Raw genomic sequence first — 26,208 nt, 5'->3', positions numbered from 1 at the left:
CCTAAATCTGTTTGCTGGGAACACTCATCCAGAGCCTTACCTTAAATGAGAACCTCTGTGGAGCTCCGTTTCATTTCGTGCTTGCATACACCGTGAAGAGCGGCTTGTTTTGAAGTCTGAGATAGGAAGGAAAGCCCTGGGAAGATGGCTACAGGCACATACTCTTCCTTTAAGAGCCAGAGGTGGGGCAGGTGTTTACGGGCAGCTGCAGCCACACCCACTTCAGTGGCAGATCTGGGGCTGGGTACCAGCACCAGCACCAGCACCGCCAGCATCCCCTCCCCTTCCTGAGCCTCACTTTTAGCACCATCCTGCCCCTCACCCAGAGAACCCATCACCCCATTAGATTTCTGACACCCAGCCTAGTCCTAGCTGCTCATCTCTGCCCCTGGATCTCAACTTTATATCTGTATTTCCCATTTTCCTCTGTCCTTCTTATTTCCAGCCCTGCAACTCTCCCCAGGGTCCACTACCCATCCATCCGTCCATGCATTTGACAAATATTTATCGAGCATCTGCACACCTTGGGAACCCACAAGTGCTTACACCTGGCCCCATCCATGGGGAGCACACAGTCTGGTGGGGGAGGCCAAGCAACGTGTGAGCCACTGTTTATAACGCCTTGTGACAGTAGGTGTAGGAGAGGAGAAGCACAGGGTGCTATGGGAGTCCAGGGGAAGGGGTCTCACTCCAACTTAGGGGGTAAGGGATGGCTGCTTAGAAGAGTTGCTGTCTAAAGTGGTATTCAGGCATCAGTAAGCATTATCTGGATGAAATGTGGAAAGAAAGGCATTCCAGGCATCACGAGCAGCCTAATAAAAGGCACAGAGGCAAGAAGCAGCTCACGAGCGGTTCATGTTGTAGCACACAAAGCCTGGATCAGGAAGTAGGAGGCAGGTGGGACTGGATCAAGCAGGGCCTGTTAGGCCAGGTTAACGATTTGGACTTTAACCTGAGGACTTCTGTTATGTTGTCATGCAACAGATACTTAATGAGAGCCTTCAGGATGTCCTGAACCAGGGGAAGTTGGGTCAAAAGAACCACCAGGCAGGCTCTGTTCCCAAAGACCCTGAGGCCTTTGGGACAGATTGAAAGATGTCATATCATAGAAAGATAAAGGATGGCACAAGGCTGCATGCACTGGGCACCCAATGATCCAATGGGAAGTGCTACTGGAGTCAAGAAAAGGGAGAGTGGAAGGATGAGCCAGGAGAGCTTCCTGGAGGAGGGCAGGACTTGAGACACAAATTAGCAAACTGAGCCGTAATACAGGGGTTCGAAGCAGACAGGGGTGCAGGAAGCTCTCAGATGGCTGGCTGACCCTAGGGGACCTTGGGAAACCAGAGTGACTCTTGGGCGACGAATAGTCCTGGGGCAGGAGAGAAACACGTGGTAACTGAACTAATTAATAGGTGAGGAGCTGCCCTGGAGTCAGAGTAAGTAGGGTGGCTGGGACTGAGTGGGGAACGCCTCCATGTGCGGGCATCAGGGGCTAAATCCCACGTGCCCACAGCCAGGCACTTGGCAGGGAGAGGCTGCCAGCTTCCTAAGTATCCACTGAATTCTGTTTTCAGCTTGTTAAACCTAGGAATGTAACTCCTCTGGACTCAGCTGACTCTCCTGTATTCCTCGAGGGCTGGGAGAGGAATGGACTATCCCTACCCCACCCCAGGACACCACTCCCCTGGGAAATGCAGCTGGGAGAGCCCTGACCCAGGGGCTAACATGGGCTGGGTGGAGGGGAGAGAGCTTGCCCCAGGCCAGGTGGCCCGTGACGGCGGAGCTCCCTGAGCCTGTCCATGGCGTGGCATGAAGTGTGCTGAGAATCCCTTCCTCCTACCCCAAGCTCTCCCTGAAGTCAGAACAAGTTGCAAGCCTGCAAATGGCCTTTTTCCCACGCCAGGTCATCATTGATCACGCCCATTCCTCACTGGGATCAATACAAGGGGACATCTTACCCCAGTTTTTATATCTGAGGGATAGTTTGTGAGCTAAGTGACTGAAGTCTAAATAACGAAGCCGTGTTTACTTGATAAATGAAGCTCCGGAATGCCTGAGACGCCACACTTGCTAAACCTGCACCATAAGCTTTTCTGTAATGATAAATTCTCTCTGGCATCAGGCAAAGCTGAAAGCCACAGGCACCCCCAAGGACAGTCTTCTGCAGAATTGTGGCTTGCGCAGACACAGCTCAGGAAAAACTCTGAGTGTTGATTTCCCTTGCATGACTGTGCTTGTGTTAGTGGTAGGACGGTAGAATCCTGGAATGCTGAGCTGAGAAAGCCCAGAGAGACCATGAAGGACTCGTCCTTGCCAAGCAACCTCCCAATTTTACTTACAGAGAAACTGAGGCCCAGGGAGGGAAGGTTGCCTTGGTAACTGGCTAGGCTGCCTCGAGCGAGAGTCAAGTCAGTTGGGCTCCAGCTTTGTGCCCGCCCCGGGGGGAAGAGAAATTGGTCTCCCACCTTCCTCCCAAAAAGCTTGAGGGCTAGTAGGAAGCGGGCATGTCAGCCAACGACTACAAGAATGTGCTGCATTCAAAATACTAGATACTCCCCCTTTCCCAGCTTGTGCCAGCTGTAGGGTAGGCAACTGCAGTGGGAGAGAAGGGTGCTTTCCCCTCTTTCCCTGACTGATGTCTTTACCACTTCTTCTTAGCCTTGTCAGTCACAGCGTTTGATCCCTACAGGGGAATGGGAGAGAGGAGGAAGAAAGGAAATGAGACACTCTTTTATCTGACTGATACTGTTCAGAGATGGAATGTGCTCTTTATCAGGGAGATATTTAAAACTTTCCCTCCTGGAATACTTTCTTGGGTTCTTTGGAGACTGCTCTGCATGACCTCTCTGCCTAATGGGAGTTTTTACCTGAAATTCCCTTGCCCAGGTAATGGCCCCGCCTCTCCCTCTGGCTTTCTTTTTCTCCCTGGTTCTCAGTGTTCCACTGCTACATAAAGTTTCTCTCACTGTTGGGGTCTCCTTGTCCCTCTGGATGGCAGTCCTGGGCAAGATGACTGCAAGCCCACCAGGCCATCTCCCCCCTTGAGGCCGTATCTGGTCAGGACGATCTTGAGGATACAGGCAGATACCCATGTAAAAGCACCCCTACTTCCCTCAGCAGGTAAACTTGTCAGGGAATTACTTATCCTCAGATTTCTCAAACTCATTCTAATATCTGCCCACCATGTACAGCAACTGCAGGTGACAAATATTAAGCCCCTTGATAGTTTCCTCATCGTCTACTCTCTTTAGTTGACAAGGGAGAATCCCATTCATTCTCCTTCCTTGGGGAGGGGAGTGGATGTACTCCACATACACCAGCACCCCAAAGACTCTAGCTAACTCTTCTAATCCTCTACTTCTCCTCTTGACGTGAATGAGAGGGTTGGAAACAAATGGTTTTGCACAACCTCCTTTTGCAACTTCTACGTGATGGTCTCATGCTTCATTATGGAATCTGTTTTCTGGGTCCTCAGCAAAGACTAAAGTAAAATATTTTTATTTTAACGTTGCGTTACACTAGCTTTAAAAATGAACACACACTTAGCTATATTAATTAAATATGTAGTTTCCTTAACAATCTTGTGATTCAATTGTGTATCATGTTTTATTCAATTATTAAATTCTAAGCACTTTCAAGACAAAAAAGAATGTGTTGCAGGTGCCAGCATAAAACACAAACCTGGATACCAGCGTCCAAAGGCAAGAAGGAATGGGTGGAGGAGGCTTCTTGGCCGAGGGACACAAACTGAGCCTTGAAAGCCAGGTAGCTGGTTGCAGGCTGAGAAGCAGGAAGAGCCACCCAGGCAGGGAGAGAGAAGAGCAAAGGTAGAGAGGCTATGGGAGCCTGATCGTTTGGGGGAAGATGAGAGGAGAAACGGGAAGGCAGGTCCTGGAAGGTCTTCTGAAGAAAAGGAGCTTGGATTTTATCGGGGAAGGTGGAGACATGACTGAGTCTGCATTTTAGGAAGATCAGATGGGGGTCAGATTGGAGGGGGTGCATGAGAAGCAGGGGGGCCAGTTAGGAGACTATTGCAATGGTCCAGGAGGGAGCTGAGGACAGTCTCAACTTGTCCAGAAGAGGGGACGCTAGCAGGGACTTGGGGAGATTGGATCAGGATTGGTCCCCCATCCAGTGGAGGAGAAGGGAGAAGGAGGAGGGGTCAGTTTGTCGGGACTAAAAATTAAGAATCTGGTATCCAGTGTTCTTCAAGTTGTGAGTTGAGTGTCCACACAACAGCTAGCAGAGGTGAGTTACAATACACTGCCTGGTTAGTAGAAACCACGGGGCTAACTCATAATGAACCTTCAGTTTAAGCAGTTGTGTTCTGTTAAATAAAGTAGTGCTGTAGTAGATAGGAGAGGCTAACTGCTATAATAATCAACCCTTAAATCGGAGTGGTTTGACACAATGAAAGTATATTTCTCCCTCGTGTCGTGGTCCAGTGCAATTGGCAGTGGGGCTCTGCTCCATGCAGTAACGCAGGGATCCAGCTTTCTCCCATCTCTGTCCTCCTTTAGGCTTTCAGACTCATCTCTCTCCCACCATCAGCTGGGGAAGGAGAGAGCACATCTACTCTTCACCACCTCAGCCTAGGAGAACTAGTCATACACACCACCTGGAGGCACAGGTGGCTGGGAAAAGCCACCACCCCGAGAGGAAGATGAGAACCCCAGCACTGGTCTCCACCATGCTGCCCTAGTTTCCCTGTGCAGTGGCTTCACAGTTTATCTAGCACATGGCATTTTCTTAATGAAGACGCTCTGGACACCCACTGGAGCTCAGTGGACAGGATTTGCCCAGCCATCCCTGATCCAAAGACCCCAAACAGGCAGGGGTGCCTCATACCCTGGAGGTCACTGAGATAGATTGTGTCCTGCATTCTGTGCCCTGGCCTCTCTGTCTTGAAATGAGGGCTCAGCTCTTCACCTGCCAACTTCCCAATGCCAAGAGCTTTCTGTTCTCCATGTGTTCCTCCTAATAGATGGCTCTTCCCGTCCGTACCCGCAGGAGACAGAGGCTCTAAGGCAGTTGTCAAGAATGACCGCAGCCCAGAGAAAGGACGGGTAGACTGAGAGTGATTCATCAAGCAGACTTATAAGCCGATTGCGCAGCCCGTGATCGGAGCTGTTTAGCTACCCAAAGGGATAGCAAGATAAATTACAGCCAGAAGAATTAAGAGTTACAACCGTGGCCTCTTACATTGTGAAGGCTTGTTCCAATCACCTGTCACTGGGCTTTTAAAGGTTAGGGGGAAACGTTTGGGGGGTGCCTGACTCTGCATTTATATCTTGCTTTAAACAACTGAAGGATGGGTTCCTGGGAAAGAGGGTGAGACGGATATTTATAAGTGAAATCTTTTCTTTGGGTTACTGCTGCAGACCTATTTTTTTCTCCAGTTCTATTTGATTTCTAGCAGGTAATTGTTCCTAGCACTGGCTTTCCATAACACGGGCTGTGCACTTTCTCTCTCTCCACTAAAGTCACTGTCAAGTGGCTAATGAATTGTAAACAGGCATGGCAACGGGCACATGTTGCTGCTATTAGAGGGACCCTGGCTAAGCCCTTTGTGAAAATCAAATGTCCTTGAATCATTAAAATAACCCCTGCCCTGACTCAAGGCTGGGTGAATTTTATAGACCGGACGTTCTTAAGGCAAACAAAATTTTCCGGACTCTTTTTGCCAGTGACAAAGGCCAAGATCTTGGCTCTCTTGAGCACCTGCTATGTGTCATATAAACAGTGCGCTGGATTCGGTTCATATATTATCTCATAAAAACTCTCCAGGGCAGAGACTCATATTCCTATTTCACAAGAGGTAACTGATACTCGAAGAGATTCAGTAGTTTGCCCAAGGTCCCTAAGCTAGCATGTGGTGAAGTTGAGTTTCAGGCTTAGAATGTCTGACTCCAAACCCATAATTCTTTCTACTCCCAACACAATCCCCAAGTAAGGTGCCTGCCTGTGGGCTTCTCTGGAAGACCCCAGAGATAAGTCCCTTTACTCATATTTTTTTTTCTTTTTTTTTTTGCGGTGGGCGGGCCTCTCACTAGTCTTGGTGTTTGTTTTTTGTTTGTTTGTTTTTTTGCGGTACGCGGGCCTCTCACTGCTGTGGCCTCTCCCGTTGCGGAGCGCAGGCTCCGGACGCGCAGGCTCAGCGGCCATGGCTCACGGGCCCAGCCGCTCCGCGGCATGTGGGATCCTCCCGGACCGGGGCACGAACCCGTGTCCCCTGCATCGGCAGGCGGTCTCTCAACCACTGCGCCACCAGGGAAGGCCTACTCATATTTTTTAAAAAGCTCCTGGGAAAAGACAAAACTTGAATCCACAGGGCTGTGGGCAGTGCAGTGGTCGACTTGGTGTATGGCGTCACCCTGCCTCTCCTTGGTGGCTGGGCGGTAACCCCGAGAGAGGGCTGGACAGGGTGACGGAGTGGGAAGCAGCTGTCTCAGTCGCTGTGGGGCAGGACTGGGAGTCAAAAGCCTTGGGTTCTTGTCCAAACACTTTCTCCGAATTGCTAGATGATCGCAGGCAAATCGTTTTGCTCCTGTGAACCTCAGTCTTCTCCTCTTTACGATGGCGATGAAAGGGTGTCCCACACTGAGAGGGAAAGAGGAGGCCTTCCATGGAGCATCCCAAGACATGCAGGAATTTCTCAGTGGGTCTCTGATAATGAATGGCTTCTCTCCAGTGGCAGTGGCCATCACCGGGCATTAGACAGGGAGGGCTTCCTTAGGGTGGGGACCACAGGACGGTGATGCCAGGTTTCAGCGTCAAACTGAATCCGGACTCCATCGCTTACCAGCAGTGAGATCTTGGGCAAGCTTCTGCACATCTCTGCCTCAGATTCCTCATCTCTATAAGAGGTGTAACAATAGTACCGACCTCAGACTTCATCTATGCAAAGTGCCTGGGCCAAAGGGTGACTGTCCAGCTTCCTCCCTGACCCCTACCCTCCCACCCTCTACCATGATGGCATACGCCAGTGTCCACGCCACCAAGCAGGAGGGCTGAGGCCATGGAACAACCTCAAGGAGCCCGACAAAGAGCTTGAACGGGGGATATTTGTTCCTCTTTGAAAGGCGAGAGCCCAGGGCTTCTTCGTGGTCTGACAGTTTGCACCTGTTCAGCTGTGACGTTCCAGACTTGCAAGGGAAGGTTCACTTCAAAGACCACGTTATCAGAGCAGCAGGGAAGACATCAGAGCATTTTGTAGTGAAGCCAATATTGCTTATGATTTCTGCCGATGCGCTTTCCAGAGCGCCTGAGTTGGGGAGAAGAGAAGTGGGGTGGGCAGCACAACAGTTTGGGGCACCAGCTCTATGACTCTAGTCATGGACACCGACACACACATGAACTTTGCAGATAAGGACACTGTAGAGAGGGTGTCACGCACCCATGGTCATCCTGAGTCAGGATTTTTCACTAGGTCTGCTCCACCCCAATCCAGACTGTGGTCCTTCGGGAACGCAGGAGAAGGGATGCTGCCATTCCCTGTTGCCAACCAAAGGCTATCCTCTCTTACTGCTTGAGACAAGCAGCACAGAGGTGCATTCTGCCGGGAGGCGGCTGGGGACCCAGCAGTGGCTCTCGTTTAGATCTGTGATCTGGGCAATTTTCCCGGCAGCCACATTCAGTAGAAAGATGACTCCCACGGGGGTCTTAGTGGGTTATTGACATCTTAGTCGCTGTCCCAGACGGGGCTTCACGTCTTCAGTCAAGGTCTTCATGCCCAGCAGGGTTGCCTGCCACCGTTTTCTTCCGTAACCTTCCCATCTGGTTCAAGCAGCCCTGCCCTGAGCCTTGGTACCACTAGGGGCAGCAGTGAGCAGGTGACGTCGTCCAGCAGGGCTGCAGCGCTCAGGCACCTGGCCCTTCCCCACCCAACCTGTGCCAAAATTCCACAAAGGGGAGGTTTCCCCTGGGTACAGTCCTGGGGAAGGATACATCTGGAGCTCCTTTTATACACCAGATGCTGTGATGGGTGCCTCCGTCTCCATGCTAACCCATTTAATACTCCCTCAAACCCTGGGAAGTAGAGATAATTATTCCCATCGGGCAGATGAGGAAACTGAGGCTCCAAGGTATTTTAAAACTTGCCCAGGGTTGCATATAGGAAGTCATAACAACAGCTGCCATTTATTGAGCTCCAGGTCTGTGCGAGACACTATGCTGAACCCTTTCAGGCATGACCTCATTTAGAATATTTCATCAAATCTAAGACAATGACAACTGTAGGGTCAGTGTTATTTTATGTGCCAGTAAGAAAGAAAAACACTACCACTGATGGTAAGATCTTACAGAGGTGTTAGCATGTGGGAAAATATGTGTTTCATAACCAAAGAAATATAGACATTCTCACAATGAGATATGTAGTTACTCCCAATTTACAGCTGGGGAAACTCAGCCAGTAACTGACAGAGCTAGAACCCAAAGCTATGTCTCCCTGAGTCCAGTGCCCAGTCTTTTAACCACGCAGTGCTGCCCTGAGTATTGACTAAGTCTCTGCTCTGCTCCAGTGCCCACGCTCTCCTAGACCCTCTCCTTCAGTCTCCATGCAAACTTGTGGGGTGGTACCGGTACCCCTCTTTGGAGATGAAGAAATGGCTGAGGATTAGCATCCAGTGCCCCGTTCCAAAGGCCACTCTCTTTTCACGACATCACGTGGTATGTCACCTGCCCCTTCCAGCCTCTGTAATCCCCGAGCCATCTTTTCCAGGAGCCCACGTGGTGTCCCGTGTGGATACTGACTCTGTCAGGCCCCCCCACTGGGAAGGTGAGGGTGAATGTCTTTCTCAATGCTGACGATGGTGGCCAGGAAGTCACAGTTTGAAGGCCTGACGGGTAGTGATAGATGAGATTCCACAATTAGAATGAACCCTCCACAAATGTGAATTATTTGGGGAATGATGGAACACAGCGTGGTGTTATAAACAGCCTAAATACAAAGCAGGTAGCCCTCTTTGGAAAATGGCGTTAAGATTCAATTAAGTGCGGGTCCTGCTGGTGCAGAGCTGAGCCAGAAAGATCAGACCTGAGAACTCAGCCCCAGTCTGAGAGTTCTGTGGCTCAGGAGCACAGACTTTTTTTTTTTTTGCGGTACGCGGGCCTCTCACTGTCGTGGCCTCTCCCGTTGCGGAGCACAGGCTCCGGACGCGCAGGCTCAGCGACCATGGCTCACGGGCCCAGCCGTTCCACGGCATGTGGGATCTTCCCGGACCGGGGCACGAACCCGCGTCCCCTGCATCGGCAGGCGGACTCCCAACCACTGCGCCACCAGGGAAGCCCGAGCACAGACTTTCGATTCCAGATCTCATCCTTCCAGGATCCACACGTTTTATGCCTGTAAACATCCACCACCCCCACACTGGAAAGCTCCAGGAAGGCGGTAATAAAAGATGAATTTTACGGCCACTGCTCTGTGCACAGAGAGCCTCCCTGCCACGGTGCCTTCACCAGGCAGGGTCACAGGAGGAAATTCATCCAGTCCCCGAACGCGGGCGTCCAGGGCCGCAGCGGTGGAGTCCCAGGGGGCAGAGGCGGCTGCGGCTCATTCTGACGCCCTTGCCGGGCTTTCAGAGGCCTCGAACGGAGCATGGGGCGTAAAGGTGTTCAAGTGCCCCTCAGCCCCGCCTCGAGGATTAACCGAAGCCACACACGTGGTCAGTGTGGACGCTCAACGAACATCCCGTCCTTCCTTAGGGCTAGGACTTGCAGCGTGGTGCCGGGTCAGCTGAAAACCCTCCTAGCTAGCTCAGAATCTGCTCTAGGGTGGAGGGCCGAGGCGGGGTGAGGAGACGGAGAGGGGCAAGTGGCCCCAGGAGGCTGCAGAGGGCAGAGCGGGGCGGGCTGGCCTTGTGTTCAGTCCACACACACACACACACACCCAGCCCCCACTCACTCACGCTCCCAGCCGGGGCAGAGCCACCCGAGACCCCCACCCCCTACCAACTCCACGCCCACCCAGATATGTGGAAAGTGGATTCCGAATGGAGCTAAAAGCCAAAAGTGTAGCAAATGCGTTGAGGTGCTCTCCACTCAACCTGGACCCAACTTCTCTTTCAAATATGCAATTGAAAAAAGCCAGGTCGTAAGAGGCCCCCATCCCAACAGAGACTGTGAACAGAGGCCAGTCTGTGCCCCTACAAACATCCTCCCCCAGCACCCCGCCTAGCCCATGCAAACAGGAATGTTTTCATGGTGATGTGTTTGAAGGGGAGGCAGTGGGATGACGGGGACTGATAGCTGGCGGAGGAGCGGAGTGGAGCCCCAGGCAGGGCTGCAGTAGAGGGAGACAGACTGCTGGGGGCTACCCGGTGCTCTGTCTGTAGGCGACGCGCACACCCTCGTCCGTGTGACTCTCCTGCTGCCGTGCAGTGTGCGCCCTGCACACAGATGGATGCGGCAGCTCTGAGATGCTCCGACCTAGCAGCGGCCAGTCCTGCTGGCCTCCTCTGGACTCTTCCGTTGATGATGCTCTTAGGTGGAAGCTGGACTGAGGGAATCTTCTTAGAAAGATGAAAATGCACCCAGGGTTAATTTAAGAGAAAGAGAGAGAGAAAGAGGAGGAGAAGGAAGAGGAAGGGAAGAAAATACAGGGCAGAGACGCAGTCTGGATCTCAAATGGCCCCTTTCCAGCTTACAGAGCTGAGAGTATGGGTCAGAGAAAAGGGCTGGGGGAGTCAGGACCCCTAGTACTATGTCATGAGGACCCCCCCGCCCCCAGCAGCAGTGAAGTCCAGGGCAGAACCTGCAGGGGGGCCCAGGACAGGAAAAGACAAAGGATACTTATGTCAACAGCTGGCCCAGGTTTGGAACGAGTGAAGAAAACCCTAGGCTCGGAGTGGGGAAGTGCCTGGTTCAGGTCAGCCTGGGAGTAAAGGCCTGGCTCCTACGCCTCTGAGCTCCCTCCTCTGGGTGAGGCCACCTCTGCGCCTGCATCCATGCGACACTTCCCCTCCCCCAGTTTCAACCAACAAATCACACACTAAGGCAATTTGCTGAGAACACGCCGCCGGCGCCGACAGCACTTGCCCAAGAAATTGTGTCCGGACGAAGATGCGACGATCTTGACACTAAAAACGCTCTTCTGCCAAGGCAGCCCTTACACTGGGGCGTGGCGGCAGGGCATGCATTTTGCAGGGGCTGGTACCTACCAGGGATGTATAGTCACTGAAGGTGCGGGAGTCACCGTAACAATGACGGAGAATTTTTCAGTCACCCGGGGCTGTTCCCAGGGCACGGAGCAAGGCACACCAGCCTGCCACTCACCCACATGCCCCCTTGTTGCCCTACCTGAGGCTCCCCTTCCAGGCCAGGCCTCTCTTTATCTCTGGGCCTTTGCCTGGGCAGTTCCCGACCCAGGGCACTCTTCCCACTCCAGAGCTGTCTAATGAACAGCACAGTCTTTCTAGACTCAGCTCAAAGGTGACCACCGCCTCCATAAAGAATTTTCTGATCCCCCCACTCCAAGTTGGTCTGGCCGTGCCCTCCTTGGTGCCTCCACAACTCCCGTACATTGTTACCCCATTATAGCACTTGCTTTGTTACATGCGTGTCTGTTCTTTCTAGACCGTAGGCCCCCAGGTCGTAGGAAACAGGCCTTATTCATCTTCGTAGCTTCAACTCCTAGGAGTGTTTCTAGAACAGATTAGGTGCTAAACAAACATTTATTGCACACTTGGAAGGTGGATGAGTGGGAGGGTGGGTGGATGGATGGATGGGGGGGTGTGGGTGAATGGATGGATGGATGAATGGAACGTGGTTGGATGGATCAATGAATGGATGTATAAGTGGATGGATGGAGGGTGGGTGGATGGATGGATGGATGAAAATAATCATGAAAAAATAATATGTTTATGAAAATAGAAGTGCAGGGGCTGTCTGCCCCATGACACCAAAGCTGGAAGGATTCTTGTAGAGCTCCAGAGGCATATCTAGAGCCAGCAAAGCACAAGGTGAAAGTCACGTTAGAATAAGGCAAGTTATAGTCTTTGAAAAAGATCCTCTTGCTTTTTTGAATAAACAATTCACTTTTTGCTCTTGTCACGTTCTCTCCCACTCGCAGACATTTTTACAATGGATGTAACCTCATTATTTTATTATTCGTCACAAACCATGGGTAATTCACTTTTTAAACTGATTTTTGTTGCTTACTGAAGTGCTGCATCAGCTACTACTACTTAGTTTCCAGCCAGCACAACCAGCAGTTCTGTGTGTGACCCGAGGGCAGGACCAGGGTGTTGCTGAATTCTGATTGGGTGACTCCTCCTATGGTCCAAATGCTCCAAATGCCGTTTGGGGGATGCTTCTACGCAAGAGGGCAGGTTGTGGTTCCCGTTCTTGCAGGGAAGTCACATTCTGTATTTTATATAGTACATTATAAGTCTTATCTAGTCTCTGTGAATAGTTAACAATGTGTAGTTTGATGGTTCCCGCAGACGAAGCTTCCCTAAATACGACATTTCCTCTCGGTTCTGATTTCAGTCAAACGGCAGTGTTTAGATAAGTTCTAACACCACATCTGTGATCCATTGGTGATGGCTGCCATTTGTGCAGGATGCGGGGATCCATTGGTGATGGCTGCCATTTGTACAGGATGCGGGGAGGGGTGCAGTCATCTGGTTTGCCTTATAGACCACCCCCTATACTCTACTACACCTGGAGGTTATCTATTCTGAAGCCAGATGCTGCAGATGAAAAAGCTGTGTCCCCCAGAGAGGACAGCAGAGTAACAGCACAGCCAAGATTAGGCTGTCCCCTGACCCCCAGTCAGGAGCCTTGCAGTCAGACAGACCTGGGTTTGGCTTCTGCTTCTACCACTTCTTAGCTGTGTGGTGCTGGGCAAGTTACTGAAGTTTGGTCGTCTGTAAAATGGGGATGATAATATTTAACTGGCAAAGTTGTTGTGAGAGCTAAACTGTTCAATGACTCCGTGCAACATTTCCCATGTTGGGTTCTGAAGAACCCATGTGCCCATCCCCCAGTCTCTGCTGCAGCCTCCATCCACCCACCCAGGAATGGCCTCTGCTTCCCGTGGACCCCACCCACCGCGGTAAAAGGCAAGGCAAGGCACTGCACATTGATAAACGTGTAGACTGCTGGCTTCTAGTTCCAGCTCTGCCTCCTACGGTCCACGACCGCAGTCTCTTTAACGCTTCAGGCTCCCAGGATATACAGTGGAGCTCATAAAAGTACCAACCCCACGAGGCTATGGTAAGGGTTTGAGGAGTCAGTCCAAGTAAGGTGCTGAGTAAGGGCTCAGCAAATATCAGCGGTGTCTATACCATCAGTTAGTCTACAGTGAGTCTTCAGGGCAAGCAGTTCGTACTCACACAGGGTCATTGTGTGGGCTGAAAGAGATGCTGTCCTTACAAGCACCTACCACAGGGTCTCCAGCCGGGAGGGGTTATTATTGCTCAGTCTGTTTGCGATGCCTTTTGCTTCTTCCTGGTGCCGTCTCTCCTGCTTTGACCTTGGGGACTGAACACTCAGGGACACCACAGGGATGGGGCGGGAGGGGGGCGCGTGCCTCACCGCTTCTGCGCTGCCTGCAAGGACATGCTTCCCCTGAGACCCCATTGCTGCCTCTGTTACTGACTGATTGGTGGATTTGATTTTAGTGTTTTATTTGATTTTAGTATTGTTTACAAGGAGCACAATATAATCATTTGTGAACACACTTAAATCACTCCGCGGGATGCAATAAAAACATCCAACCAAAAATTATGGCTCAGAAAGCAAGCAGGCTCTGATTTCCCCTCCATCTGGTTGGGCCAGGGGGAAGTTTGTACTTGTAGTAGAAGGTGGGAAAATGAGCGGGGGGATCACAGGGCATGGCCAAGAGCAAGGAGACCTCGCAAGGCCACCGATCCTAGAACCTGGGGCTTCTCGGAGCACCGTACTTTTAGGGCCCTGCCCCTTACCGATGGAACAGAGAAGCACAGAGAGGCTGAGTGACATGCTCAAGATCACACAGGAAAACCTGCCATCAGCTAATCCAGGACTCAGATGTGATTTGGTGCTGAGCCCACCTCAGTGCAGAGCCAGTGGAGACCAACATGGAGGAGCCTCTGCTCCTCCTGGACTGGGAGAGGGCAGCCCCCTGCCCTCATCCTCTGTACTGGGGCTGGGAAAAAGCAGGGTGGTGCAATTCATTCATTCATTCACTCACTCATTCATTCATTCATTCAATAAGTATCAAGCACCCACTATATGCCAGCCCCTGTACTAGAGGCCTGAGGTCCAGTGAACAGGAAGAGATATGAGTGTAGCTGAAGAGGGGGATGCCACTTAGAAAAGGCCTGTGGAACCAGCCACCGACTGATACCTTTAATGAAGGACTTTCACAAGCACTTCCCAAACCTAGGACTCAACAAACACATGGAAACGCTGCCTGAGGCTCTTCCCACCTATTGTCTCATTTAACCCTCAGGGAGGCCCTGGGAGTTACAGATAATTAGCTCTGTTTTGCAGATAAGGAAGCTGAGACCCAGAGTAGTTAGGTAACTTAGCCAAGGTCACACAGCCTGTCTGTGGTGGCACCATGTTCTTCCCACTTGCCCCCAGCTGTGCAGGCTGGGGAGGAAGAAGAGAACGGGCCCTGGGAACCTGGGGACACACCTTAAGGTGCTGGCAGGAGGGGTCTGTGGCAAACAGGAGCCCCTGGACAGCAGGTACCCCCATTTTACTCACCTCTCTAGCCTCAGTGCCCAGCCCGGTGCCTGGCACATCGTAGGAGCTGACGAAGTGCTTGTTCAACTAGGCTGGACCACTGGGCTGGCTGGGCTAACAAAAGCCCCACTGAGCCTTTGGTAACAGCCCAGACTGTACCCCGACTCCTGTTTGCTGCACCCCGAGGCCAGCTCCCTCTGGTTGAGCACTTCTTCATCCATGGGAGCCTCACTGAGTGAGCTGAACACCCCTGCTGACTATGTTCTCTGGAAAACAACTCACAAAGGGGATTTTTTTCCTTCACTCTCAAGGCAGTTTTTCCCAGAGTGAAGGCTCCCCACTGACTCTGATCCAGGGCCACTCTGGCCTCACCTTGATCAGTTTCACCCAACACCCGGAGGGAAGAAAACGCGTTGTGAGCCAAATGTTCAGACCCGATCGATTATTGGAGCGCAGCCCACCCTTTGCCCACCCTTTATCCCGGTTTGTATTAAGTGAGACACATCGACTCAAAACTTTGAAGATTCTGGAGGCATTTAGCAGCTCTCTGGTCCAGACCCCTTACTTTATGGAGCAGCTAAGCGAGGCGCAGAGGTTACAACTCCTGCCCAAGGAACCGCATAAGTCACTGGCACCTCACCGGGTGTTCACACTCAGCACCTCTCCCTGGAAGCCCCAGCAATGCTCCTCTCACAGTGCTACCCACTCTGTTTCATCTCTGGCACAATCACGAAGAAGTGGTCAGATCTGCTGCATGCTAGCTTCCCGGTCAATCACGCGCAGATAGATATCCCAGAGAGAAGACTCCAGGAGTAACGGAAAATAAGTGTGCACCACGGGTCATCGGGGCGTGCTCCTGTGTTTCCGGTCATCAGAGTGAGTATCTGTGTTATGGATGCAAAGCACGACCAGCTCTGTTGCCTGGTCACTGTACACGGTGAGACAGCGCCCTAGTGGGGAGAAAAGAGGCCAGCAACGTCTCTGGTTCATTCAGCATCTATTATTCGCCAGCCACTCTTGCAGATGTTTTGTCTTGTTACGGAATGAGGCAGAAAAAGAAAAAAATAACATGATAACATTTGGCTTTAGAATTCCTCCTAGGGAGGGAAGTGCCTTTCCTTGAGACTCCACGGGAAAGATTGTTGCCATGTTACCAAGATGACAGAGGATGATGCAACTACTTAAGAATAAGTGGGTTCTGCTCCTGGAAAGGGTGGCAAAGCACATAAGGAGAGAGAAAGGAGGAGGGAGAGAAGGAGGGAAAGGAGGAAGATGGAGAGGGGCTGGGCTTAGGCAAGGTGAAGGAGTTTTGCTCTGATGTAGACCCTCCCCCAACTCTGACATCTTTCTTATATTCTAATGCCCTGGGTGAGTGGGCTTTCTGTGGAAATGAACAAGGGGCTGAGTTTCACATCCTCTCCATATGACACAGAACAGAGGCCGGAAGACGTCAGCCAAGGGCCACAGCTGGGTTACATGTACCTTATGTTCAAAGCTCACAGTATCCCTCTGAAGTAGTTAATGTCTCAGGGTGCTTCTCATGCAGAAAGAGGACGTCCCCCACTAAGCAAGTAGCAGAGCCAGGATTCCAACCCAGCTGGGTCTGACCACAGAGCATGTGCTCCTAACACGGGTGCTCCCGGCAGAAAGAGAACCAGACAGAGAATCTCGGCCAGGTGGGCTAGTGAGGAAGAGAAGGAAGCCAGGCAGGCCAGAACGAAGACCCCGACCCAGCCCTGGGAAGGAACCCGCAGGGGAATCCCAGAGCCTAAAGGGATCTGGTCCAGGTGAGCATCGTGTCCAGCCCCTGAATCAAAAGCCCAGGTGGCTGACATGACAAAAGAGCCAGGTGGGTACCAGGTGAGCTCAGTGGGCATCTCTCCTTGTCTCCCTCCTCCTTTGTCTCTCCTCTGGTCTTTTCTACCCTTTCCAGGAGCAAAATGAACATATTCCTATGCGGTCTCATCATCGTCACAGTATCTCTCCCTTAGGAGCATCCCAGCCAAGGCTTCTGTGGGCTGCAGACACAAGGAAAAGGCCAAGGGAGCTTGGCAAGGTCCTCTGAGACAGTCTCCCTCCCAGCATCTCTGACTACAGAGACCCGCCTTGAGCGGCTAGGCTAGCTGCAGCGCCACCTGCTGGCACACCTCGGGGTCTATCGGCTGGGAGAGGCTGGGAAAGCCAGTGGCTGAGGAACAAACAGCATAGGGCGTCCCGAGGCAGGGAGGGTGCAAACACAAACTTCTCTCTAGAAAACGAAAACTACTGTGGAGAGAAGCCTCAAGACAGTGGAGCGATGACAGGCAAGCACCAGGGTATGCCATCACAAAAGTTCTGAGTTCTTTGCTCCGCTCATAAATGTAAGCAATTGTGCAAAGCCACCAGTTCCATGGCACAGTGCGAAAAAAAAAAGGCCAAGCACGTATGAGCTGTTAAGTAAGTGCAGGAACACTTTAAGACTCAATCCTGGTGTCTCTCCTCTCTCCCTGGGCTGGCTCTTCCACCCCACAGCTTCAAGATCCACTAAAGCCACACACAAACACACACATTTACATCTCCAGCCCAGATCTCTCTCCCGGCTCCAGACCCCTAGATCAGTGGCCTGGTGTCCTCTTGACTTGGACATCTGCATTGGTGGGAGTTCTTATAGTAAACCCAGTGCAAAATAACTTGAGCCAAAAAGGATGGAGTTCCGCTAGTCTATAAAACCAGATTGTAAGGAGAGCAGAGGTGGAGCTGGACTCTTTGTTGAATGAATGAAAGGGTAGAAAAACATGAAGACGTTTGTTAGGGGAAAGAGATAGGAACTAAGTCTTGGTGGGTACCTACTAGCTGCTGGGCACTTATTTAATCCGATGAGGCTAAAAGCGGGGGCTGGGGAACGGGGGCTTTGTCACTTACTCAAAGTCACACAACTAGCCCATGAAAGAGTGAGGTTCAAGGTTCTGTCTGACTTGTTCCACTGTCTCTAGTTCTCAAATTAAAATTATAGATGTAGGGTCTATGATTGGATATAAGGGCTTAAGAGATTTTAGAATCTCCAACTGCACATGCACTACTTGAATCTCTCTCTTCCCATCCCAGCCAGGTAGTTGTATGGTTTCTGCTTGAACACCCCTCATGACGGGGACCTCACACTCAAGATAGGGATTTTATCATTGAATCATAGTAGCAGGTTAGAAAGTTGAGACAGAATTTATCCTTCTTTAGGATTAAATAAGAGAATGCATGTGCTGTGCCTACCACAGTGCCTGCAATGTCAATAAATGTGATCATCCTCCCCACTTCCCTTAGGACAACTGTTCTTGTGTCTGTCTTTCCCTTGGGATGCCAGGAAACAAATCTAATTCTTCTTCCCTGAGACAGCCCTTCAGATATTTGAAGACAGTGCTTCAGGGTCTCCCTGAGGCTTCGCTGACCCAGGATAAACAAATACTCCAACCCGCTTTCAGACACTCGCTGGTAAGCAAGAGTTGGTGCTGTACACACCGCGATTTTCCAGCTGCTGTGGTGTGTGAGGCTTCAGAAAATCTGATGGAACAAATGATAAACCAGCCACAGCAGGGTAGCCATGGTATCTGGATCATGACCTCTGTAGAAAAAAAGGGAAGTGATTGACCCTGAACAAACAGTAGCGCATCCCCAGAGTTTCACCAGCTGCATTCTTGGCCCACCCACTGTGGGAAATTGTTTTAGAAGAAGAAAAAGAAATGAGAGTCTCCCCAAATGATTTTACATCATTTTAGACCCCCTGCCTTGCCAAAAGTCACTGTGAATTCTTCCCAAATCCAGTTTGTGTGCTTATAGATCCAATATTGAGCAATGTAGGGGACTGAATCCATTCTAAACATAGACTATCAAACCTACCCCCAGATACTCCCTCTTTACGGATGGAGAAACTAAGGTCCGGAGGAGAGCGGCGACTTATCCAAAGTCATACAGGAAATCTGTGCAAAAGCCTGGTCAGCTCATGAACTCCAAAGAAAGATGAGAGTAATGCAAACCTTCATGGGAAAGGAAGAAGAAAGGAGCCGTTAGGAAAAAAAACAAAAGAGAAAAGCTCTGAAAGGTCCTCTCTGGAGTGTTTCTCCCTCCTTTCATCAATTTCCTATAGAGACAATGTAGTATACAAGGGCAAGATTGGAGTCAGAAATTCCTAGGTCCATATGGTGACTCTACCACTGGCTCTGTGTGTGATCTTGGACAGACTACTAACCTTTCAGATACTCAGTTTCATCATGAATAGAATGAGAATAGGAACAGCTCCCTCAAAGGAATATTATGAGTCTTAAATAAAATATAGAGAGAGACTTTTGGTTCTCAGTAATGGTGGAGCAGCTTATATCAGACTAACCCTTCTGGAAATAACAATTATAAACTCTGGACAAAATATTTCAAAAGTACTATTTGATGGCATTGGAGAGAGACTAAAAACAGGCAGAAACTGGAGGGTATACAGCCCTTGAAGGAAGGGAATCACACTGGATGAAATACACATTTATTTACCTGATATCTCCTTTGAGGGCACGGTGGAGTTCTAAGGGACTATTGTAGATAGAGCTCAAGCAGAAAGCAACAGTCATTGAGTTAAAAAGCCTCAAGCTAGAGTTCAGGGTTGCCAGAAAAGCTAAAAAAAAAAATGGGAAGAAAAATCCTAGAAAGGAGGGGCCCCCAGAGGCAGAGCCCCCAAATTTTCATCTCACTTCCCTGCTGCTGAGAGATGGGAGATGGCAAATTGTGGAAGTGGGAAGATGTGGCCTGTGTAAGAGACTTTGAGAAGATCAGCATTTATAAGAAGGTTATAAAAAAAATAAGATAGGAAAACTGGTGTTGGAGCCAAAAGTAGAAGGCTTGGGAGGTCAATGGAATTGAGGTTGTCATGTAGTAGCTGCTCAATAATGGTTTGTTAACTGCATAAGTGAATGAATGAGCCACTGGGCCTGTCGAGGCTGAAGCTGTGGGGCTGACTGCTGCCCCCTCCTTCCTATCTTGCAGCTCACATACCTGCCCCCTCCGTGGGGCGAGTGCCGGTCCTCGGAGATGGGACTCGACTTCTTTCCTGTTTACAGCATCACTGCCTGTCGGATTGACTGTGAGACCCGCTACATCGTGGAGAACTGCAACTGTCGCATGGTCCACATGCCAGGTCAGTGCCAGGAGAGGGCAGCCGCAGGGGCCCAGGACTACCTGCGACCTTCTTTGCATTTCTCACCCTGATGGGAAACTCTTCACCCACTCCACGAGGATGCGAAGGGATGCTGTTCTGGGAAGACTGTTATTTGATGCCCAAACTCTTAGAGGGCGGATGGAAACATCCAGTCTGGCAACCAAGGCAGCATCCTGGTGTCCAGAAGTTGTCAGGTGTTTGGAGAACGTTCCTCCCGATGTTCAGTATGTTTGCTAATTGTTTGCTGTTCTTTCCTCCTACAGTTCAGTGTCCAGATATCTGGATGCTTACAATTCTTACATCCTGGTGTGGTACACGTTCAAACATCCAGATGGTTATTGCTTTCCTCCAGATGTTTCCCTCCTTGCATCCAAATGTCTAGCACTCTTTCAAGCTAAGCAAGAGTCCATCAGCCAGCAAATGAATGCATGTGTACTGACATTTCTGTTGTCAGACTAACAATGCATGTAGCCATCATTAGAGGTAGTTGGCCTGTCAGAGGTAGAAGTGGAGTGGGGGGAGGGGGGCTGATTGGGGCAGGAAGAGTTTGGTACTGCAGCATGGAAGGAAGAATGACTGAGGCTTCAGTCAGTGGCCTTGGCTTCTAACTCAGATTCCTCCACTTTACTGCTGTGTGACCTGGTACAAGTTACTAAACCTCTCTATTCTTACCTCCATTATCTTTAAAACACAATCATTCGTGGTTAGGAGGATAACATTAGGCTAAGATATAAAAATGCTTTGTTGGGAATTCCCTGGTGGTCTAGTGGTTAGAGCTCCGTGCTTCCACTGCGGGGGTTCGGGTTCGATCCCTGGTCAGGGAACTAAGATCCCGCAAGCTCCGCAGTGCGGCCAGAAAGAAAGCTTTGTCAATTGCAAACGTCAGTGGTGATTGTGTTAACACATGGGGAGAGGGAATCGAGAGTACTGTTGACTGAAGACCTACTATGTGCTGGGAACTTTGCTGTTATATTTCATGGCTACAATTTCATGGTTATATCATACTTTATTTGTTTATTTAGCTAAATCCTGATATCAGACATTTCGTTCATTCGTTATAACCAATGCTGAAATGAACATCCTTAGAGCTAAATTCTAAATTAGTGCATTATGATCAGTAATTTCTCTAGCAATCTAAATTTAGAATTATCGACCTTTAAAATTGCCTCTGAGCTTCCTAGAAGACAGAGCAAAAAGGGAAACATATCAGTTAAATTTTTATTATTAGAAAGGAGGAAGCATATCAGTTCTTCAGCTCTTGAAGAAAATTGGTGTTTAGGGAGAAGGTAAGGAAAAGATATCGTGGTGGGCTTTAACTTTAGCACTTGGTAAAAGAAAAAAAAAAAAAAAAAAAAGCTTCTGGATTTCTACAGAGACCAGAGAGAATTGAGCACTGGTAAACGCTACCTGCCTGATGCTCAGACTGGATCACCAGCCAGTGAGGTTTCCCCATGGAACCTGAGCCCAAAGCAAGCAGGAGAGATTTTAATCATTACCCCCACCCATGACACTGTTACTGGCATCTCAATTATAATGTGGAATTAAGGGCACAGCAAAGAGGAGACTAACAAAGCAGCCCTCACTCCCCTACAGCAGTGTGGTGTGGTGGAGAGAGCCCTAGCCTCGGGATCAGACAGACCTGGGTTCAAAGCCCACCTCCATCACCGCTAGCTCTGATGTCCTGGGAAAACAGGATTCTTAAGCCTCAATTCTCTCATGGGTGAAACAGATACAGTATTTCCTATTTCCGAAGGGACCCGTGTGGGTTAAAGGGAACAGTGCATGCCCAGGACTTAGGAGGTGCTTACCACTGCTTCCCCACTTCAACTGTCAACGCTTTCCTATCCCATATGTAAGCCAGATTGTGCAATCTGGGAGGAGTTAGCTAGACCAGTCTGGTTATCACAGAGCAGATCAGAACCCAGCCTTCTGCTTCCCCACTACCCCCAGGCAGCCCTGATCAATGGCTGCCTTCTGACCCTCCACTGGTGAACTGCTGCCCCTCCTAGGTACCAAGGTAGCTGGATGCAATCCCTCCCCCCAGCCCAAGGAGGGGAGGGGTGGCTGCCTGAGTACCTCTCCCTGTCTTTCTTCTTTGCAGGGGACGCCCCTTTCTGTACCCCTGAACAACACAAGGAGTGTGCAGAGCCTGCCCTAGGTCAGTACCAGGGGCCAGATGGAATGATGGGGGAGGGGCTGCGATCAAGTTCTGGGTGCAGAAGAGAGACGGGGGGAAGGGGAGCGGGGAAGGGTGAGGGGAAAGAGGCTGGAAAGGGTGGCGTCCCTGCAGGGACGGGAGAGGGAGATGGAGAGGAGGAAGGAGAGGGGGGTGGGGGAGGGAACTGATGCAAGTGGTTGAGGGCTGGAAACCAGACTAGGGAAAGAAAAGAGGTAGAGAGGTGGGGGTAGGGAAGGTGTGGGTTTCGGGGGAGCAGAGAGCACCGCGGAATGCAGAGGAGCGGGCAGAGGTGAAGAGAGGATGCACAGTGAGGAGTTCAGCGATATCTCCCCGCACACGCTCTGGCGGTTGTCCCAAAGCTGTCCTGTCCTTGCTCCGCTGAGCCAGGCGCGCTCCCCCTATTCCTCGTCCTTCTGCCGGGTGTTTGCTGGTCCACACCCCCCGACCCTGGAAAACTTCCAGTGAGGGAGATCACACAAACAAGCTGCAACCGCCGAGCTAGACCCACCGCACGTGCCCACCTCTTCCGGACCCGGGAAATGATTTATAACCAAGACAAGCAGAGAGTATTTAAATCATCCTGACTCAAGCTCGTTCAGCAGCTGCACTTGCTGGATCTAAGTGCAGCAGCTCTGGACTCACACGTCCAGAGGCCTCCAGGAGGGCTGGTGGGAAGGAGAAGGAGTGACTTCCAATGGAGGCAAAGACTCAGTTCTGCGTCCTAAAGCAGCGAGCAGAGCTGCTTTGAGGTGGGCGTTGGCTATGAGGGAGCCCCAGAGGGAGTACCACGGAGCCCAGAGTTTCAGATCAAATGGTCTCCCGCACTTGCCTTTGGAGACCAGCCCCCTTTGTAGATGAGAAATGAGGCCAGGAGCAGAAAAGAAGGCCCTGGGAAGGTGAGGGGTCCGGGGCTCCCTTGGACCCCATTCTCCAAAGGCGGTGCCTTTTCAAAGATTTACAAAGGGTGACGTAACAGTAAAGGAAGCAGAAGGAAAACAGGACCAAGAGTAACAGAGAAAGAGTGGGCACATTCTATGAGAGCTCACACCCTCATCAACCTGCAGCAAAAGCCCGGCCCTCCTTCTCTCCACAGCCCCCCACCCCTCATTTACCCGGATGGCACCTCCTCCCAGCTCACTTCTCTGCTGCGGGAACCTGGCTACTCTGGGCCAGGAGGTCCACCTGCCTAAGGCCTGCCTCCCTCTCCCCTCCAGGTCTGCTGGCGGAAAAGGACAGTAATTACTGTCTCTGCAGGACACCCTGCAACCTGACCCGCTACAACAAAGAGCTCTCCATGGTGAAGATCCCCAGCAAGACGTCAGCCAAGTACCTCGAGAAGAAATTTAACAAATCAGAAAAATATATCTCGTACGTTAAGTGGACATGGTGGATGGAGGTGGGGGAGGATGGACTAGGAAAAAATGGGGGGTGCAGTCAAGGAAGAGGGCAAGGTAAGCAATTAATTCTATTTGGCAGACATTAATTGAGCACCTGCTGTTTGCCACGTTCTGTGCTCAGACTCAGAATATGAAGACAAAGCGGATTAAGATGCAGCCCCAGCCTTTTAGGAGCTTATAGTCTGGTGGAGAGACAAGTACAAAACTGAAAGCTATATAGGCTGATGCAGGTAATAAGTGGCTGGCCGCACCTTGCGTAGGGATGCTGTCAAGGAAAGCTTCAGAGATGTTTTTCTTTTTGCATTTTTTATTAGTTATACATTTTATACATATTAGTGTATATATGTCAATCCAGAGATGTTTTTACAGGATGTAGAGGAGTTTTCTAGGCAGGTTTTGCACATTCTGTTCCCTCTGCCTGGAATGCTTTTCCTCTCACTCTTCACCTAGCTGGTTCCTCATTGTGCAGGTCCCCATTTAAATGTCATCTCTTTGGACAATTAAATTAGTCCCCTCCTGTCATTTTTCTCTCGAAGCACTCTGGTGTTTTCCTTTATAAGACACACCACCACGTGTAATTCTATATTCACGTGTGTGTGTGTTTCCTGAAATTGACTTGCCCGCTTCACAAAAGTGAAGCTTCTTGAGGGCAGGAAACTTTCTTGTTTTGTTCTCTGCTGTGGAGTGTCTGGCACAGAGTTGATGCTCAAAAAATATATATATATCTTTTAACGGAATAAGTGAAAGAAAGACACAAGAGCAGAGGGTGTCCCAGGCAGAGGCTCAGCAGGGAAAATCAGTGAAGGGCAGACAAGATTACGGGAAGGGGAGGCTAGGGGAGGTGACTGTGTCCAAGGTAGAGGATCCTGCAGGCTGAGCTGGGCGGGGGTGGGACGCAGGGAGTGGACTTATTCTAAGAGGACAGGCAGCCACAGAAGAACTTCCACCAGGCGAGTGACAGGCTCACCTTTGCCGTTTATGTAGAACCTTCTGGAAATGTTCTTTATCTGTGATGTCCTACATGATGGCCACTGGCCACATGTGGCTACTGAGCATTTTAAATGTAGCCTGAGTGATGGAGGAACTGGATGCTAATTTTATGTCACGTGGATTAGTTTAGCGGTTTTAGGAAGACCCTTCAGGCAGCAGATGGAGGACGGACCGGAAGCCAGGTGGGCGGAAGCGAGCCAGGTGGGAAGCAGTTGCCATAAACCAGGCAAGAGAGGGTGACACTGTGAATGGCACCTGGGCGAGCCCCGCGTGGAGAGGGCTCCTCTCCCCCAGCCTCTCCCTCCTGCCCACACCGTCACCAGACCTCATCCTGGGACGGCTTTTGCTCCGTGGGTTGAGGACAGGGAACACTGAGGACATTGTGAGCCACCTCGTGGAAGGAGCCCGGGAATTTTGTAGGAGGTGCCAGGCCCCGCTGTCGCAGACATTGTGCCGGCCGTAATGACTTCTCCGGCCTAGACGTGTCTCATGCACACATCTGCCCAAAAGAGCAAAAGGGAACCGGGGTGCTTCCATCAGAAAACCTGCAACCCGGTGTGGGTTTTCTCCCTAAAAACCCTCCCTGGTCCCTGCAGCTGACCTGGCCATCCGGGATAGGACCCCCGCTAGGAGAAGCTTGCTATCAATCCCAGTGAGAACTGGGGGCCTCTCCAGAGTGGGCAGGGGAGGTCAGCGGGGGGCAGGCGAGCAAGCCTTGTCAAGAGAGTGCTGAGCTCACCTGCACGTAAGGGCCCAGGCAGACCCTCTGGGAGCACAGAGACCTGGAGGCCAGGCAGGATTCCTGGAAAGGGTGCAGAGAGAGAGGGGCGTTAGCAATAAGGGGCCAAGGGGACGGCTGATATACGCCTCCAGGCCCCTGAAGAGCGCTGAGCTGGGGGTCAGGATGTCAGGTTCAAGCCCCAGCTGTGCCACTAACCAGCTCTAACTCTGGGCCAGTTGTTCCACTTCCCTGGGCCTCAGTGTCCCCATCTGTCTGTGGGAAAATTGTATTCGATGATCCCCGTGGGTCCTGATGCTTCTCACCACGAATGACACCGGACATTTCCTCCGCAGAGAGAACATCCTCGTTCTAGATATATTTTTTGAGGCTCTCAATTATGAGACCATTGAACAGAAGAAGGCGTACGAAGTTGCTGCCTTACTTGGTAAGTCAGTGTCTGTCGCACAAATGTCCACGTCTCATGGGGATGGGCTGGTGGGCGGCTTACTCTCTCTTCCCTTTGCACTGCTCCTGCCCCAGAATGGGAAGAACTCCACGTGCTGGAGGTGTTAGGCCCAGTTCAGGTCCCAGTCTAGGCCTCAGTTCCCCCATCAACACAATGAAGTAGGTGAGCTAGACGCTCTCTCGGGGCCTTTCCAGCACCATCCTCTTGGGATTCTACGGTCTTCTGCCCCCAGGTTGGAGTCAGAGCCCTGGGGCCATGGCAGGAAGAAAGAGCTGTCAAGTGGAGGGAGGGCTGAGCTGTGGGTGGTCCCAGGCAGTGAGACCAGGGACGGTCCCCCATGGAGCCCCCACTGGAAAGCAATTTTGCTGCATTGAGAAGTCCCGGTGCCCCGTGGACTGAGAGCCCTTCGTCAAACACAAAGAAGGGCCATGCATCCCCAGAAATCTACAAACCTGACTGCCACCCCACCCTAGGGCCAGCTCCCCTGGCCCCGAAGGCACATGATGATGCAGGAAGTTAATTTCAACACAGTCCCAGCCCAGCGTAAAACTCACAAGACCCGGGCTTCCCTGGTGGCGCAGTGGTTGAGAGTCCGCCTGCCGATGCAGGGGACAC

General features: G+C 51.0%; 1 protein-coding gene across 2 annotated transcripts in view; it reads left to right on the top strand.

The window, feature by feature from the left end:
* ASIC2 (acid sensing ion channel subunit 2) overlaps nt 1-26,208 on the top strand; it is a 1,003,339-nt gene that overhangs the window by 969,202 nt on the left and 7,929 nt on the right. For both annotated transcript variants that reach the window (XM_024127785.1, XM_007101977.4), the window contains exons 4-7: nt 19,669-19,819; nt 21,942-21,998; nt 23,234-23,387; nt 25,481-25,572. In XM_024127785.1, the coding sequence (XP_023983553.1) occupies nt 19,669-19,819; nt 21,942-21,998; nt 23,234-23,387; nt 25,481-25,572 (454 nt within the window). The remainder of the gene's footprint in view (nt 1-19,668; nt 19,820-21,941; nt 21,999-23,233; nt 23,388-25,480; nt 25,573-26,208) is intronic.

This window comes from Physeter macrocephalus, chromosome 14 (genome assembly GCF_002837175.3).
Source record: "Physeter macrocephalus isolate SW-GA chromosome 14, ASM283717v5, whole genome shotgun sequence".
In the NCBI taxonomy this organism is placed as follows: domain Eukaryota; kingdom Metazoa; phylum Chordata; class Mammalia; order Artiodactyla; family Physeteridae; genus Physeter; species Physeter macrocephalus.
Note: the sequence above shows the minus strand (reverse complement) of the source record. Positions and strands in the feature narration are given on the sequence as shown.